Source organism: Eptesicus fuscus, chromosome 25 (assembly GCF_027574615.1).
Source record: "Eptesicus fuscus isolate TK198812 chromosome 25, DD_ASM_mEF_20220401, whole genome shotgun sequence".
Lineage (NCBI taxonomy): Eukaryota > Metazoa > Chordata > Mammalia > Chiroptera > Vespertilionidae > Eptesicus > Eptesicus fuscus.
The window spans coordinates 9,150,211-9,169,498 of record NC_072497.1 but is presented as its reverse complement, the minus strand read 5'-3'; the positions used below and the strand labels follow the sequence as shown (position 1 = coordinate 9,169,498).

At 45.2% G+C, this 19,288-nt stretch overlaps 1 protein-coding gene across 1 annotated transcript in view; it reads right to left on the bottom strand.

Annotated features, from left to right (window-relative positions):
* The window catches only part of AKAP13 (A-kinase anchoring protein 13), a 184,106-nt gene that overhangs the window by 112,169 nt on the left and 52,649 nt on the right, over positions 1 to 19,288 (bottom strand). The window contains exons 3-4 of the mRNA XM_028132592.2: positions 9,245 to 9,392; positions 977 to 1,273 (exon numbers count right to left, since the gene is read on the bottom strand). Coding sequence (XP_027988393.2) covers positions 977 to 1,273; positions 9,245 to 9,392 — 445 coding nt within the window. The remainder of the gene's footprint in view (positions 1 to 976; positions 1,274 to 9,244; positions 9,393 to 19,288) is intronic.

Here is a 19,288-nt window from a genome sequence, read left to right as displayed (position 1 = left end):
CTTCCTGACTTGATTTCAGAGTCTACACTTTCCTTTGTGTTCTAGCTGGGCAGGATGGCCTTGGCCTGTCCATAGTAAGTCCCTGAGGGTAGGGGGCGGCATTTCTGCTGCTGATCACAGGTCTAACTGTTCAAGTCAGTGAATACAAGAGAGGCAAAGCTGGCGAACACCCCTCACCAATCTTCCACGGGGTCCTGGGAGGAAGAAGACGTGTAGCTGATGAGTCTGTGGGAGCAGGAACTGAACATGCCCCTGGCTCAGCCTCCTCTGGGCATCCCTCCTCAGGGTCTGCTCCCTGCAGAGGGGGTGACTTCCGGTCTGCTCTCCCTAAATAACACGGTCACCAAAGCTGGGTGGACACTGAAGGGCAGTCCTGTGACTTTCCAGCTCTTTGAGATAAGGCAGAAAGGACAGCAAATCCTTCGGGCAGGAGGTCTAATGTCAGTCCTCCAGTCTAGCTTTATCAGGAACAGAAAAACATTTCCGCCTCCAGCTGTGTAACTGCTAAATCTTCCAACTGGATTTGAACTCAGGGGGGGAAGAGGCTGTTATTTACTGGACCCCAGGTTTAGACTGTTTCATTTAAATGTGTATATAAAACCAGGACATCCAGCAGATGGCATCCGCCACAAGAATAACTACGTGGGAAACCCTATCTGACTAAGGAATATCAGTGTGGGGGTTCTTTGTTGCTGTTTTGTGTGTCGGCCCATGGACTGAAGGATCTCGGGTTCGATTTCTGATGGTTACAGGTTCCCCAGCCCTGGTGGGGGCAGTGCAGGAGGCAACCAATCGATGTGTCACCCTCACTGATGTTTCTCTTTCTCTCTCTCTCTCCCCCTCCTCCCTCCCTTTCACGCTCTCTGGAAATCAATGGAAAAAATATCCTCCGGGGAAGACTTAAAACAAAACAAACCAAAAAACCCTGTAAGGATTCCGAACTCAGCGTGTCTTTGGGGGTCATTTAAGTTCTTACCGTGCAAAGTCTGATTGGCCCCCAACACGTTCCACTCCGCCGGCAGCTTCAGGTGTCGGAAAGCGAGGGCCACCTTCTCATCAAGGGAATTCACGTCTGTAGACGGGGGTCCTGACCGGTCAAGAAAGCGGGTGAAGTTCAGCGCCTGCTGGTTCCCAGCGCTGGTGGCCAGGAACTGGGCTGCATCGTACGCCTCGTCCTGGATGAACTCGAAGTCCTCTTCCGCCACCACAAACACGGGGAGGCCCTCTTTGGAAGCACACAGCAGCACCTTCACCGTCTCACAGCAGTCGTGACCTGAGAAAATACACGGAACGAGGAAGACAGTACAGTGTTAGCGTCCTCCCGCTGAAAGGACTCGCATGGCCTCCCTGCCCTTCTTGCATGACAGGCCAGTTCCCTTCCTAGAAGCCCTCCTTCCCTGAACTCTGACAGCCATCTTCCAAGCTTCTTAAACCTCCATTTCCAGCTCTACTGTTTGCAAGTACGAAGTAGTCCCTTAGCAAACAGCCGACAACTATAACTCAGTTGTCACCATTCGTACAGCATAATGTCTGACACTGAACAGTCTCTGAGTATCTCAATATATACTGAACTGTGGCTGCTCAATTTGAACAAACTAAAAAAATGAAAGCTTGCCCAGCTGGCATGGCTCAGTGGTTGAGCATCGACCTACGAAACAGGAGGTCATGGTTTAATTCCTGGTAAGGGCACGTGCCTGGGGTGCGGGCTCGATTCCCAGTAGGGGGCGTGCCAGAGGCAGCTGATCAAGGATTCATCATTGATGTGTCTGTCTCTCCCTCTCCCTTTCTCTATGAAATCAATTTATATATATATAAAAGGCTAATATGCAAAGTGTCCCCTCGGGAGTTTGACCAAGAGACTGGAAGTTCAATTGCTCGCTATGCTGTGCGCTGACCACCAGGGGGGCGGCACGGAACAAAGGAAGGCCCCGGCCAGCAGCCAGAAGGCCCCGATCAGCCCTGATGGCTGGCCAGGCCTAGGGACCCTACCCATGCCCGATTTTCGTGCACTGGGTCTCCAGTAAAAATACATTTTTTGAAAATATATCTTTCTGATGAGAACAAAATAAAGGAGAGGGAATTGATGTTGTTGCTTTGCCTGATTAACTGCAGGCACCTGCACATCCATGGCTCCCCTGAGTCCATTCCCACGCAGGGATTGCTTTTCCACGGGCGGGAGGCCCAGTGAAACCCCCACATGGCCCATGACCCTGGCTTTCCATGCCATGCCACAGGCAAAAAGAGGTTTCAGACTTGGACAGAACAAACTAAGCGTTCGGTTGTCTTTGCAAGAGAAAACAGTCATTTTTCCCCCCACGTTTCCAATGAGAATAAGAAAAGTAGAAAAGTGATTTTCCACATCCTTTTCCCCAGGGACTTCCTAAGCCCTTTACCCTGTAACAGAAGAAGTCTCTCACTGCTGTGTGATTGCAGAGTGGTAATAAGTATTTACTAACCAAGTACCTACTACATACCAGGCATTTTCTCTACACAACGAAGTGGGGAGCTATGTATTTATTAAGTGTTGTCCTCATATTATGGATGAGAGAACTGAGACCGCAAGGTTACACACATAAAGAAGCAGAGCCCATTATTCAAATTCAAGTCTGACGCCAAAGGACAGGGCCTAATACACACGATGATGCGAGAGTTTGGTACCGCATTGCTTATAACCAAAGGAGGAAGAGTGATAGCTTTGTCCCTGCCTGAAAGGCGCCCAATACTTGGAATGAGAAGCCAGTTTAACTATTAGGCCAAAATAACAGGTTCATGAACCACCAAGATCGTCTCCCTGTAAACACACAACTCTACCAGATACTCCCACTGCCTTCGGAGTTGAATTCTTTCTATGAAGTTTTGAAGAAACTAAAGGACCCTCTGTGTGTGTGCATGTGTGTACACCCATGTACGCATTTCAGCTCAATATGTACTTTGAACTTATGCAATAAAATGAGGGGGGAAAACCTTAATCTTTCTTTGAAGGGCAGCCAACCTAATTACATATGACAGCCATGTCAGCAGAAACAAGCCCACTGAGTCAGGGAGCAGGCTGGGTGTTTTTCTGGCAGAAAGTGAGTATATCTTTTCAACTGTTCTAACATCTAACAATAGCTGGACAGCCACCAAGCCCCAGGAACTGTGATTAGAAGGTAAAGGTGAGTAAGGCAAGTCTCAGCCCTTCAGAAGTTTCCCGTTCACAAACAGGAATCACACAAGCTGTAGATAACTGCCAAGTCACAATGGAATGGGTTCCATAAGAGACATACAAGCCCAGCAGGCGTGGCTCCGTGGCTGAGCCACAGTTCGATTCCCGGTCAGGGCACATGGCCAGGTGTTGAGCTCCATCCCCAGTGGGGGGCCTGCAGGAGGCAGCAAGTCGATGATTCTCATTCATTGATGTTTCTCTCTCTCTCTCCCTTGCCCTTCCTTTCTGAAATCAATAAAAATATAGTTAAAAAATAAAAGCAAACAGTCCTGATTCTTGCTTACCGGTCTCCTTCCCCACACTTGTGCAAAAGTGAGAAACCTGAAATCTTGAACCAGAAAGGGGGTCGCAATGCCACTAAAATTAATACCATTTACGGCACTGCAACATCACCTGGATATACACAGAGAGTTCAGACCATATTCCAGTTCTTCAACTTCATATCTCTCTCTCTCTCTCTCTCTCTCTCTCTCTCTCACTCTCACTCTCTCACACACACACACACACACACACACACACACACACAGAGCAATGGCCACAGGGAAGCAATACCACCTGACTCCTAACTAGAGAGTACAGAAGCAGTGTACCTGGAATTGCTAAGACGACTGTTTACTTTGCTAGGAAGGGTGGGGACAAACGAGGGAAGAGAAATAGAAGAGGGTGAGGGGTATGAGGTATGTGTGAAAGCCAAGTGCTCAGCAACATAAGCACACACGTCTCTTTCGCTGCTTTAGCAGAAGAATTTGTTTAGAAAGTGGCTGCGAGAACTACTGGCAGCTCTATCTGCATAAAGTGAAAATAAAACTGTGCATTAGAGGAGGCAGAATGTCAGAAAGGGCCATGAGAGAGATATGTAAGAGAAGCCATCTGACTGTTAGCCCAGAATTTCCCCTTCAGACATGAACTCACAACCTAGAGGAGAAACTATGAATCATCTTAAGCGCACAGTGCCATAAAGCTGGAATTTGTTTGATATGATTATAGGCTTGCTTCTTTTTCAAAAGGAAAACTGAGGATTAAAAGAGGACCGGAGAACTGAGGGTTTCCTGGATTCGTCTCCACTAAACAGAGCAAATTGGAAGAGTTGCTACCGATGAAGATCCAGGGCCTCACCCTGCAGTCTGGAATCCAACCACACGCGGCTGGCAGGGGCCCTCTCCACGTTAATGTTTCCTGTCAGGCTCAAGAGCTTCTTAAGATTCGTTTTTAATCCTTCTCACCTTTCAGATCAAGCGTCTAGAGAAAAAAATCTACACTCTGAAAACAAGGTTACAGGGGTCTATAATACAATAAAACTAAAATCACTGCATATGCACACATAGCACCTCTGGCTGCCATAAACCAGCTCTGGAGACATGGCTATGTGCAGGGGCCGTTCGTTTCCTGATTGCCTTTGTGCACACAGAAACGCAAGGTGCCTACATCTACACTGCATATCCAATTCAATATAATACCCAGTTCCAAAACATCCACTGCAATATGATAATCACCACTTAACTTCTTTTTATGTGAAACAGAGGCTGCAATGGAGAGAAGAGGAGCAGGGTCCAATTCCACGGTGTTTCCCTTCCACTCAATTCTCCAGCAACAAAGGAAAATAAAAATCACGGGTCTTTTTAAAAAGGGAAGTTCTGAAAAACTGGCTGTGCTTCTTCTGAAGGAAGTTCGCCCAGGGCCGTGGTCGGCAAACTGCGGCTCGCGAGCCACATGCGGCTTCTTTGGCCCCTTGAGTGTGGCTCTTCCACAAAATACCACGGCCTGGGCGAGTCTATTTTGAAGAAGTGGCGTTAGAAGAAGTTTAAGTTTAAAAAATGTGGCTCTCAAAAGAAATTTCAATCGTTGTGCTGTTGATATTTGGCTCTGTTGACTACTGAGTTTGCCGACCACTGGCCCAGGGGATTCGGAGAGGGAAAGAAGAGAGATAAACTATTAAAGACACGTGACCTACACTGTAATTCCAATTTTTAAGATGCCTTCTGACTTTATCCCACAGGCAGGTCCAGTTCATTTACAATAGAAATATAAAGTAAATTATGGGGTGGGAGAGGGCTGTTCCTAATTGAATGAAATCAACGGAAGGGGTCCTAAAGCAGCAGCTGTAGAGTCAGAAAATATTAGCTTTGACTCTCACCCTCCGTGGCAGACAGTCTGGGATTTCCTGAAAGTCATTCAACCATGAAGCCTGTTTGCTTGTGCACAAAGGTATGCTATCGCCAGACGTAAAACAGGTATCTAAAACTGTTAGCTGCTATTATTATCCCTTACTAAATGCTCGCTTGGCTCACTCCAGAAAACAGCCCTGAGAGTCTGCAGAGCTCTGTAACAATGGCCCATGAAGCTTCTAGAGCTGGATGTTGCCTTTGGCAGAACAGGAAAAATTAAGCGAAGGGGAAGAATGCAGAATAAACAAAAACACGAGAGAGAAACAAAATGTAACTGCTCATGGTCCTCTTCAAAGCATCTAACCCAAACCGTTTGTAGCCTGCGGGCCAGAAGGCGTGTGCTCGTGAGGTCGGAAGAGCTTTTCCACAGGTCTCTTATCACTCCAGGAAGCACCCGTCGCCATGGAAACGAAATAGTGCTACAGATAAACAAACTGCTGAAGCATGGCCCAAGAATGACTTCATTTCCTGTTAAGCTAAAAGCGGCGCACATCCCATCCGGGCCTTCTCTTCTGGGGATGGAACAATGGGGACTTTGTTTCCCCGGCTCTCCAAAAAGAAGCCCTCAAAGTGCTTGCTGGTTCAGTCAAGCCCAGACCCACTCTGAACACCTTCTAACAGAAAGGCTGCATTATTAGTCAATGGTGGAAAACAGAAAAATAATGTCTTTTTCTTCCCTTTGAAGTGGCTAAACAGGGTTAAAGGAAATTTTTAGTCTTCAACCCAGACTCTACCAGATGAGATGATATGCACAAGTATGCACCCACTGCAAGTTTTTGGTAGCCTAATGATACATGCCCAAATTTGGTGTGTAAAACGTGTTTGCATGTACATGAGAATTTTTTAAAATTTATTTTATAAATATATAAATATAAATACATATTAATTGATTTCTAAGAGGCAAGTCATCAATGATGACAGAATCATTGATTGGCTGCCTCCTGCATACCCCCGCTACTGGGGATCAAGCCCACAACCTGGGCATGTGCCCTTGACCGGAATTGAATCTGGGACCCTTCAGTGCGCAGGCTGACGCTCTATCCACTGGGCCAAACCAGCCAGGGCGAGGTGGTGTTGTTTTTAAGGAGACTGTTTAGAAATGTCTTATTCCCCTCCAAATAAAAGGTTAGAGACGAACATCAGGAAGTAGCTGCCTCAAAGGTCAATCAATCATCTCGTTAGTACAAATTAAAATATTACAAAACATGGACAGCAAAACACACAGAAAACTCAAAAGAGACACCAGAGCCAGCAGTCGGTCTGAAACATGACATGAAAAGCAAGAACAAGGCACAAAGCTCTTTTTCTTCCCGTGGTCAGCAAACTGACCAGGACTGCAGAGCTAGTCCCACACATGAGCAGAGAGCACGCAGCGACACCCGCACAGCGGCAGCGGCAGGCAGACTGCACATCTGTCCAGTAGCTGGGACGCACAAAGCAAGTACAGGCCTTCCATGAAGCATCCTGACTAACGTGACACTGCCCTCAGCAGACAGGAAATCGGAGGCTATCAACGCGGCTCACTGACGCACAGAATGATCAGAGGTAGTTCTGGGAAGAGGGCACAGACTCCTGCCCGAGCCAGAACTCAATTCAAGAAAGAGACTCCCTTGCATTTTTCAAAAGAAAGAGTGCATGTGTGTGCCCATGAGTGTGTGCGCCTGCACCAGTGCACAACGTTCTAGAAGACTGACTTCTAAGAACCAGAATGAACTGGGACACAGTGAAAACCCTGTGCCATCGCGTGGCAGGGGTTCCTAAAACAAGCCTTTCTTAGCGTACACCAGTGACCAAAACTGACAAAATCACATGCTGGCGTGGCTCAGTGGTTGAACGTCAACCTATGAACCAGGAGGTCACAGTTCAAGTCCCGGTCAGGGCACATGCCCGGGTTGCAGGCTCAATCCCCAGTGTGGGTCATGCAGGAGGCAGCCGGTCCATGATTCTCTCTCATCATTGATGTTTCTCTCCCTCCCTCCCCCTTTCTCTCGGAAATCAAAATTTAAAAATCACACACCAATGAAGGTGAAGGCCCGTGGGACATAACCACCTCCAGCCAAGAGGCCAGACTCTCCTGGTCCTCGTGACTGAGGATCTCAGCGAGGGCCCAGGGCTACACCCGTTACATCTGTCCTTTCTCATAGCTGCTTGCACTCGCCTTGTAGGTGATGCTTCCCTGCACTCTCTCTCTCTCCCTCTCCCCACCCCCCGCCCCCAAACTTTGACTCCTAAGGTCTGTATAATTCAGGAAGGAATAATTTTATAAAAATTACCTCCGTGCCTTTCTCAATCAGATCCTCCCCACTGAGGAGCTGCTCCCCGTCACCCCGCACACTAAAATGCTGGCCAGTGGTGACACTACAGAACCTGCGAGTGAGCAGCCCTCCACCTCCAGGTCAGCCTTTCGGACAGGACACACATCACAGGAAACAAGAGGAGTGCAGCTTCAAATTACAGAGAAGGAGACTTAATACTCTTTAGAAAGAAATCAGTATCTATCCTGAAGTCCTTGTTAAATTTCCACTCCCGAAAATTTTTTTTGGGGGGGAGGGTGGGGAGAGAATATTCACAAAATTGCCCCGTATCTTTAAATCCTTTACTTTTAAAAAATCTTTTTGCCAAGTAGAAGGATAAATACAGATTTCAACTGTCATTATCCCAGTTCTTGAATGTGGTATAATTTCCAGGATTTGATATGAAGTTAATTTAGATAAAATGGCACAGCAACAAAACATTGGCAATCTGATTCAATACTGGCAAGACCAGATTTTGAATAATTTTTACAGCATTTATTTTAATAAAGTGGAACCAGGGTTATATAAAAACACTAGTAAAAAGAAATGTTTCCATTAAAATTAAATCTATTTTATTCTCTAAAGAAAAAGAGTTCAATTGTCAACACTTCGTAGGGATTCCCCCCCAAATGTGTTTGCTTTTGTTTTCTGATAAAAACTGGCCAATTAGCCCTAACCGGTTTGGCTCAGTGGATGGAGCGTCGGCTTGCAGACTGAAAGGTCCCAGGTTCAATCCTGGTCAAGGGCATGTACCTTGGTTGCGGGCACATCCACAATAGGGAGTGTGCAGGAGGCAGCTGATCGATGTTTCTCTCTCCTCGATGTTTCTAACTCTCTATCCCTCTCCCTTCCTCTCTGTAAAAAAAATCAATAAAATATATATATTTTTTAAATTGGTCAATTATGAACTTTGAAGCAAGGTCAATTAAGGAGAGCAGCTCATCTCCAAACACAAATCAATGCATCTTCAGATGTTAGGATAGGTCAAGAGATAGTCCTTATTTTATCAGCCATTTCTGTGGATACAGCATTGACTTTGGGGAAAAAATGTAATAAGTAAACATTTTTCTTTTAACTCTGTTAAAATTATAAATGTAACAGCAACAAAGTACTCGGTCTACCGTGACTATAATTAGTTAATTTGGGGCAAGTCCGGCTTGTATGGAGATTTTTTAAGCCTTTCCCCCACAGACACTGAGGAATGTGTTACGGATGTTTCGACCTCTGTGACAGAACCAGACACGCGTCACACCGGTGACCTCAAGAGAGCGTTCGCCTTCCCGTGTGCTTTAGTTTCCCCAAATCTCAGCATCCCAATAAACTGATATTTTTGCTGAGCCTGATTTTTATCTTTTCATTTATGACACCATTTTATTTCATTTATTTTTAGGAGGCTCCAATTTTTGTGGAACAAGCAAGGTCTGATAGAAACAGTTAATTTTAAAATGTATTTAAAATTGAAGATGTGACCATAGTTCTATCACCCGGATGCACGTTCCCATCACTCCATACTAGTGAGCACAGAATAAAAGTGTTGGAGAACTCGTAAAGGCTGGTGAAGACTGCACTCCAATACTCACCAGGAGTGATGGTCTCCAGCGTATCAGAGCTGACCTTCCGGGTACTGGTACAGTGATGGAGGGTAGACCCCGAAAACACCAAGTAAAACACTACATCATCCTCAACTTTGTCCTCTTCAGCAAGCAGCACAGTGACAACACAGTCGCCCTAGGAAAGGGAGAGATGAGCAAGGAGGCGTTAGTAAGGCTCCTCTCGGGAGTCTCTCTTTACAAAACACCACGTTTAAGGCGAAATCGCACGTATCGTCTCAACTGTGCCCCCCTCTAGGAGGTTCACACGAAGACAAACACTGACTGAGCACCGACATACCAGTCAGTATTCTAGGCACCGAGAATACGAAGTGACCTAGAAATAAGATCTCTGCCCTCTTTAGGCTTACATTTTATTGCAGGTCATTAGACAAATAAGTAAACTAACAAGGTAACAGGGGGCATATTTACTTGATGAATTTGGGGGGAGGGGAGTGAGAGGCAGAAATCAAGACAAATCTGAAAATAAGGCAGAGAGGATGGAGGAGGCATATGATGAATTGCCCTTAACCTGTGTTCCAGCTGCAGGAGTCATTCTCTAAATCCTAGCCCCTAGAAAGCACTGCCGGGCCCACCCTTTCCCCAGCAAAGGTGGGGGCGTCTGACAGAGCTGGCCTGGCAGCGGTCGAGTGCAAAGAGCATAAGCTTGGGCACATCAATGAAGATAACACCTCTCTCCTAACAGCTAAAACAGGATGGGGCCAAAGGAGATTTACAGGTGTACGTACACAAAACACAGTTCTTTCTGGTATTATTATTTATTAATTATACGACTGTTAACCTACTTTTGCCCCACCAGTTATATAAAAACTTTTGGAACACATTCAGATTTATGATAATATTCTTAATCTATAAGGATGGGGGGGGGGGCGGTTTTCTTACAATTTGTGTTTCCTGACCATCTGGAATCCCTACTCCGCTTTACACATCCACCACTAAACTCTTGGAGTCAGACAAAAATCCTGGGCCAATAACTTTGCCCACGACTCTGCAACTATTCAGAGATATTCTTTTATTAGTTTTATATATTAATTTTTTAAATGGAGGCCAGTGGCTACATTAAACACAGTCTATGAAATACAGCCCTAACTACCATTCTCCCAACCATCAACATTATATAATTCGTGTTGTAACCATAAACAAAAGATTTTAAAGCACGTCGGCTCAGTACTGTGTAAATCTTAATAATGCACAGTGGAAAAACCAATTTAGAGAAAGCCATGCCATGTTAAGTAGGGGAGAGAATTCTCATTACTCACAGTATGTTTTAAGCCTTTCCATTTTAGCAACAAGCAAGCCATGCCCACAGGAGAACCATGCCACCCTGTGGCCACAGCTATCTAAGCCCAGCAGCGTAACGGGGCAGCCGGTAGTGTGTTACCAAACACTGAAAACGAAACTCGTCGAGTCAAACCTGGACCGAGGCTGTTACCAGAAATGCTGCAATAGGCTGGCTGTGGAAACACAGTTGAAAACACTCCCCAAAGCCCTGTGCAAGGCAGGCGCTCGTAGCTGTAGAATGCAGCAGGAAGCAGCCAGAACGAAGGACACATCCGCTGGCACTTACTGGAAAGCTGCAAAGCACCCTGACACAAGGAACAGCGCAGACCTCAGCCTACGGGTACTTTAGACCTGGAGACGCCTGAAAAGCTTAAGCTGGTAGAACCTTTAGTGTCCTTTGCCATAATAAACCACAGCCGGTTAAAGTGTCTGCAGCACATGAAATGGGCCAACTGCTCAAGGCACTGAGATGCCATTACAACCTGGAAAGAGGTGTAATGAAAGTCCCCAAGCTTCCTCCTCTGACTACGGGGTGATCGGGGGCCAAAATCAGCCCTTTGCTTGACTTTGTATGGCTCACAGCTGACAAAGGGTTTCACATTTTTTAATATTTGAAAAAAATCAAAAGAGAAAAAGCTTCAACATTTTAGCCCAGCCGGCGTGGCTCAGTGGTTGAATGTGGACCTGTGAACCAGGAGGTCATGATTCAATTCCTGATCAGGGCACATGTCCAGGTTGCAGGCTCAATCCCCAGTAGCAGGCGTGCAGGAGGCAGCCGATCAATGATTCTCTCTCATCATTGATGTCCCTCTCCCTCTCCTTTCCTTTCTAAAATCAATAAAAATATATTTTTTAAAAAGAAAAAAGATAAAGTTTTATTGAAGCACAGCCACACCCATTTGCTTACATACTGTCTACGGCTACGTGTGCACTAGAATGGGCGGGCCACAGCAGTGTGGAGTGGTGGCTACAGACACTCCCTGGCCCTCAAACCTAAATTATTTACAATGTGGACTTTTGCAGAAAAGAAGTTTTTCTCACTTAGGTATCTAGCCGGAATTCTAAGAATATAGCTTCCTTTTCTAGATCAAGGATTTTCTCTCCAGGTTCTGCCTTCTTTGAACTGGGGACAGGAGAATCGGTTAATACAGTGGTTGTCAACCTTTCTAATGCCGCGACCCTTTAATACAGTTCCTCATGTTGTGGTGACCCCCAACCATAAAGACCATCGGAAAACACAGATATTTACATTATGATTCATAACAGTAGCAAAATTACAGTTATGAAGCAGCAACGAAAATAATGTTATGGTTGGGGGTCACCACATCATGAGGAACTGTATTAAAGGGCGCGGCATTAGAAAGGTTGCGAACCACTGGGCTAATAGGTAGTTGAAACACTTTTAACGGAGCTCGCAATATCAACCTTTTTTCATTCTCAAGACAATAGTAAGTAAGTTTCAAATTGCTTTCACAGCTTTATTTAAGTTTCTTTTTCTTTTTCTTACGTTAAGACAAACTACCCCAAATATGAAGTAGAATGGCACACACACGGCTCAATCACTTTAAAGCCACTTGAAATGGATTCCAAGGGGGCCTGGATTTAGAGTCCCTGCTTCCCCTGGAGGAGTATCCTCTGCATTCTGATAAAATCACTGACAGTAAAAAACAAAAATTCTTACTGAGTTTCCACCACGTGACTCCCACTTTACTGCGTAAGTGCCAGGCACCTACTATTACTTCAGATGGCCTTGAAAGATTAAGCAAGTGGAGTGGTGATTAAAAAATAAAAATGAAAACCAGACCTAAGTAAGAATTTTTGCTGAGGGGGTTGCTTTAATCGCACCCTCCTTGAGGGATACCCTTGGCAAATGATTTTGCTGCCTCAGGAAGGCCAGCCCCATGGAACAGATAGATAAATCAAATGGCTGTCCAGTGTACAAGTCTGTCACGTTTCTAACTACAACAGATAAACTTATTAACAAGGGCAACTTCAATACGCTCTTGATTAACATATTAGCTGGACCCAACCCCAGGAGAGAATGCATCTGCGCCTCTACTTCGCCAATAATCTCAACTCAAGAAACAGGACGCTATTCTTACAATAGATGTGATGTACAGAATGGTGACTATAGTTTTAACTAGTTAAGAACACTGTATCGTATATTTGAAAGTTCCAAGGAGAGAGATCTTAAAAGTTATAATAAAAAATGCTGCAGCCCTGGCCGGTTTGGCTCAGTGGATAGAGCCTCGGCCTTCGGACTGACAGGTCCCAGGTTCGATTCCGGTCAAGGGCACATGCCCAAATTGTGGTCTTGATCCCCAGTGTGTGGCATGCAGGAAGCAGCCGATCAGTGATTCTCTCTCATCATTGATATTTCTATCTCTCTCTCCCCCTCCCTTCCTCTCTGGAATCAATAAAAATGTATTTTTTTAAATGCTGCAACTGTATGTGGTAATGGATGTATTCACTACATTTACTGTGGCGACCATTTCAAATTACATACACGTACCAAAATCATTATGCTGTATACCTGAAACAATGTTATATGTCAGTTACATCTCAATAAATAACTATTATTTATCAGAATGTAAGCGCCATGCGAGCATGTTTTCTTCACTGAACTATCCCTTTTGTCTAGAATACGTGGCAAATGCTCAAAACACACACTTGGAAAAAAGAAAAAAGAGACACTAAAATTTTAATAGCCGTTATCCCTAAACAGTGATTGAGAGGCCGATTTTAATATACTCCATGCTTTCCAATTTTTTAAAATAAAACATGATTCAGACAAGAAAAAACACAGCTTTGTGAGGTATGTGTTGGGAGAAAATTGGGGTAAGCGGGGTAGAGAATGCCATGTTATAAGCAGCAAATGTTCTAGAAAGGTTTATCTCACAGCAGTATCCTAACAAGAAAAAAAGAGAATAGAGACAAGGAAACCACTTAAGGACAATATTAGCTTTTGGCATAAACGGAATTCATTCCAGATACACAGACGGGTTGATTTCAGTGTTAGAAAATATTTGACAGGTGAGTTACCTTTTACTTCAATCAGGCTAATCTTCTGCCAGACAAAAACATGGGTCAGTGAGATCCCTAGAAGTTGCCTTCTTCATTCGTAAAGCACCACTTTCCTAACGCTAACACAAAGCGATTATTTACAATGTTACTACCAACAATCGTCAAAATTCACCTTGACTTCCAGCTTTGTAATTTTGTAACACTAAGATGTGTGTGCAAATTCTTAAAGATTTCCAAGCAGCACCTCTTCGGCGCATTAACATAAAACCAGCAGGTGGCGCTCAATCAATCTGTTGATTCTCTGTGTGGTTTTACAGACCATTCTCCCTAATGGGGAAGAATCTTGAAACTTCAGCTGGAAAAGGAATCAAATTACAAAAAGTTTGGAAATCATTTAATGTAGGGTTTCTTTAATGGGAAGGTTCCTTAAAAAGAAGAGAGTTTTTAAAAGTCCTAAGAGCCAAAGTCTTTTATTTCAATGTACAACCCTGCTTCTCAGTCTATCTACTCTTGTTTAAGCAAAGCTAAACTGGTCGGAGGGTGTTGCCTGGTGTCAAAAAAACCCCAGCCTCTCCCTCCCACAAATGTTTCACAACCCTGGAACTGCTAGAATAATTAGGTCAACACTTAAAGAGACAGCCTTCCCTTTCCTATTGGGACCAGATATTTGGTTAAAATGCAGAGAAGATAGGATTTTTATTAATTCTTGGTAGAAATTTAATGAAAGAATTGGAAGTGATTAAATAAATCACCTCTCTACCCTCTCTCCCCTGAAATGGGGACAATCTCTAACATCTATCAGCTTGACTTCTGTTCTCACCCGTCTCACACACTCACTCACCAAGCTTCCTCGGTCAGTTCCCTTGGCTTTCCTCTAAAAATCACCATGAAATCGGTCTCCAGGCTTCTGGGTTAGCCCTACACACACTAGGAAGCAAGAGAAGAGTCTCCACAATTCAACGTGACCAGGTTACCCCCCTGAAACTCTTGAATGGCCAACAGGACATGTTGACTCTTGAGCATGTCCCTTCAAATCGTGGCAAACAAGTCCCTCCACAACCCAGCCCAGCTGCCCCCCTCCAGCCTCCTCTCCCTCCCAGAGCCTCCTCCGACACGCACTCACTGCTCACTGTGACAGACCACAGCACTGTCGGTTCAAGAACACACCAAGAGTGTCCAAGCCTCACTCTTTGTTGTTGTTGTTAATCCTCACGGGAGGGTATCCTTCCCATTGAGCTTTTTTTTAGAGAGAGTGGAAGGGAGGGGAAGAGAGAAACATCAATGCAAGAGACACGTCAAAAGGTTGCCTCCTGCATGTGCCCTGATCAGGGCCAGGGATCGAGCCTGCAACCGAGGTATGTGCCCTTGACTGGAATCACACTCAAGATCCATCAGTCTGCAGGCTGATGCACTAACCACTGAGTAACCCAGTGAGGGCTAAGCCTCACTCTTACTACTCGTCTCACTGCTTGGCCATGCTGCTCCCTTTACCTGTCACTTCCTCCTCTCCGCTGACGGATGGTTACAGCAAGACAGTAAAGCATGAGACGAGACAATGCCTTCCCTTCCTGAGTGACGCTGGTCCCTTCCTCAGGGGAAAGGCCTCCTTCCCTGGTCTAACGCCATGCCTCACCCACCGCATGTGCATCAAGGTCTCCTTCGCTTCCCTGAGCCTGTCCAGTGGGGGCCAGGGTATGGGCAACGCCTAAGGAGGGAACCCAGCGGGTCAAGCTGAATCACACCTGCTCACATCTCGTTCCCAACCCCGGCACGGCAAGCGGCGAGGCCACAGAAAGGCATTCAGAGCTGGCGGGCAGGACCCGGTCAGCCACACAAGGTAAGAAGGGAAGATGCAAATGCAAGACCACCGGCTTTGAAATCTGGGGTGCCAGCTGCACTGATACCAGCTCTGGCACTGTTTTGGGAACTAGCCCTCATGTTTTTGGGGTACGGCTAGATTGTAAACTCTTATTGTACTCACATACCTGAAGTGCATGCAACAATAATAATGGCTCTCTCACCAACTGCTAACTCAACATCCTGTTTTCAGTGTCCTACACAGATTAGAATACCACTGAACCCCTCAACAATCGTAAAAGCAAGCACTGGTATTTTAACAAGTATCTAGCAAACAATACTCGGCACAAAGTAAATGTTCCCACCATTCCCAGGTAAATAAAAATATCCCACGTTTCAGAATTCCTATGTCTTTGCTTTCCTTAAACTCTCAAGTAACACATGTTATTTCTCAAACAAAGCCAAATAAAGTAACAAAGTTTACTGTTTGGGGGATTTATTTAATTATGGGTAACAAATGTTCACTAGATGGCAAAATTGGCTTTATATTATAAAACTCTGAAAAGCAGTCATCGGGAGTGCAGAGAGAGTAAGAAAATATTAGTTTTAAAGGTAAATTACAAAGCTTTTTGAAAGCTGACTAATCTTTCTAATTGATAACCAATAGCTATTTTGGCATTAAACAATCCAAAGTACTTAAAAACCCTAAGGGTAGGAAGAACTATTCTATCATTTCAGATAACAGTAACATTTTCCCTATTCACCATTATGGGTAAAACCGTTTCCCATAAATATTACAGCTTTTGTAAGTTTTCTTTCAAGGTGTAACTTTTTAAAGAAGAAGTGAACTAGCTTTATGAAAACCTATCTAAGGTGCACCACACATTCCCCGGCCTCTTTAAATACAGACAGGAAGGGAGGGGCACTGACTGAACAGCTACCATGTGCTAGGACCTTTATTTTTATTGATTTTTTTTTTTTAATATATTGATTTCAGAGAGGAAGGGAGAGGAGACAGAAACCTCAATTATGAGAGAGAATCACTGATTGGCTGCCTCCTGTATGCTTCCCCCCCCACCCTCCGCTTACTGGGGATGGAGCCTGCAACCTGGGCATGTACCCTGACCTGGAATTGAACCATGACCTCCTGGTTCATAGGTCGGTGCTCAACCACTGAGCCACACCGGCCAGGTGCCAGGACCTTTATATGTGGGGAATATTTAAGTGTTGAAGAGTGAATGATATATGAGAAGCACTTCTCAAAGTACCTGGTACTTAATAAATGCTAGATATTATTGTCATTTTAATATATTTAATCCTCACAAAAACCTTGTATTATGGGTATTACTCTGCTGGATTTTACAGATGAAGAATCCAGGCTCCCACAGCTGGTTAGTACCAGTGCAGGAATTTAAACCCACACGCACGTGACTCCTAAGCCCCTGAACTTCACTTAGGTTCTCACAAGGTTGTCCCAGACCAGCAGCATCACGCCCTGCGCCTGGGGAACTTACTAGAAATGCAGCCCATTTCCGGCTCATGGTGAAGGAGAAGATCCACTTTTAATTCTGACACTTAGTAAAATATGGACAACATATAATCATGCGACTATCCTGTGCCAAGGATAAAATAACCCATTTCAAAGAGATATGGAAAATGGGGATTTGTGGAGGAAAGCTGCTGGCTAAGAGAAACACCACAGCAATCGCTTCTTAATATTATACTGCCGGGATCCCTTAACCACACAAGACAGGACGAACTAGAATGTCAGCAAAACCTCACGAACTTTACTTAAAGTAGAACTGAGGGGTGTGCGAGGTGACCGGTAAGAAGCTCATATTCGTGAGAGGAAGGTACGATCATCCCTGGCCAGTAACAGTGCAAGACGACAGGAATGGTGGGCAATGAGCCCCCATCAGATCGGTGGGTCTCGTGGACCTAAAAAGGAATGTAACTTTGCCTGAGGAGACAGATAAAACTCCCATTTCCTTGTGTGGACATAACAAAGAGAGACAGCTGCGAATTCCACCCGAGCTGCCAGATGCTCGTGTCTCCGATGGGCCAGCAGTTAACCCAAACAGAGCTTTGTGAAGGGCTCCGAGGGTGCACAGGAGCCCACAGCTCTTCTTGGTTTAAAAGCGAGTAAACAAACAAAACTCTTGAGAGCACAGATGACATTCTCTGTACTAAGAACAGGCCCCTTACGATCCCCTCATAAAAGGAAACAATTGGAATCTCTGGAGCAGAGATGTGTCCGAATGAGAAAAATTACTAAAGGTGTGCATTACCAGCCCATTAATTAATAAACCAATTAGTGTGCCCAGCACATGGTCCGTCTTGAACAGGTACTGCATGTGCTGTCATTTAACGCCTCCTGCATCGGAACCCCTGTGAAAGCATCGAGTCCTTAAGACCCGATCCTCCAATCGCTTCCCCGGGGTTTCACAGATACTGAATGAATGAATTAAAGGTACAGAGCGTTACACTTGGTCTTGCTTGGATAGCAAGACTTCTTCGCTAGAATCAAATGAAAATTTTAACTCCAACTCCCCTCCCCACAGCTGTTCTGATGCTTGAGGAACACCAAGTTATTGCAACAGCCTCCTAGAGACAGGCCCGAAGCCACTGACCCGTGGATCTTCATCTGCTCTGAAAATGCCCAGGAAAACTAGGAGCATGCTACCTGCAAACCCAAGCATGGTAACCTCCAAGCGAGTTTCTGGAGACTGGTTAAAAAGCCCAACAGGAGGAAACCGAAGTTCTGTGAAACCATCAAAGCTAGATTGAGGCCCTTGCTGGTTTGGCTCAGTGGTTAGAGTGTGAGTCTGCAGACTGAAGGGTCTGGAGTTTGATTCCCTGTCAAGGGCACGTACCTCAGTTGCAGGTTTGCTCCTCGGCACTGGTCAGGCGCATGGATGAGGCAACCAATCAATGCAATCTGTCACATTCTCTCTCTCTCTCTCTGCCTTCTCTCCCTCCCTCTAGAAATCAATGGAAAAAAATATCCTCGGGTGAGGATTAAAAAAAAAAAAAGCTAGATTGAGGAACACTTGACTTCCTTATTTCTTTTGGCACTAGTGATAAAGTGTCCTTATTTAAACACAGTCCTCAGATCTGGCTGGAAAGGCTACCAGTCTATGAAATCTTGGAGCTGACCCACCAGACATGTATTGTTAAGGCAAAGGCAGGTAATTCATTTACGAGATCGGAAGGCTGATAAAGCCCTCTTTGTGCAAGCAGTGTATAACCCAGCAGCCAAACAAGAGGCACCGCCAGGTTATTTCGACTCCGGCTATGGAAACACATTGCCCAGGAAGAATAAAATGCTACCATTACTGCCCGGCCAGTGTGGCTCAGTGGTTGAGCATCAGAGGTCACAGTTCAATTCCTGGTCAGGGCACATGCCTGGGTTGTGGGCTCAATCCCCAGTAGGGGGCGTGCAGGAGGCAGTCGATCAGTGATCCTCATTGAAGTTTCTCTCTCTCCCTCTCCCTTCGTCTCTGAAATCAATAAAACCATACTAGTATATTTTAAATGCTACCATTACCAAATAGGTCATCTTCCCTCCAATGAGCACAGTAAGCGCGGTTACCTAAATTCTGTGGCCCTTCATAATTTTGAGTATTTATACAAACTCCACTTATTCAAGAACAAATTTTTTTAATTGATAAAAATTTTAAAACCTCTTCTTTCTGAGCCCATCCCCACTCGCATCCTCTGGTATGTGCGGGCTCTGAGGTCTGTTCTGAGGATTAGCAGACACAACACACATCTATCCACCACCCTCACCCCCACCCCACATCTTCCCTGAGGCTGGAAACATAGGCCCAGAGTCAACATGAACCGAATGTGGGGGCAGGAAATGAGTCCAAGTTTTGCTCCAGGTCTACATGCGAGTCAAGTGGATGTGCT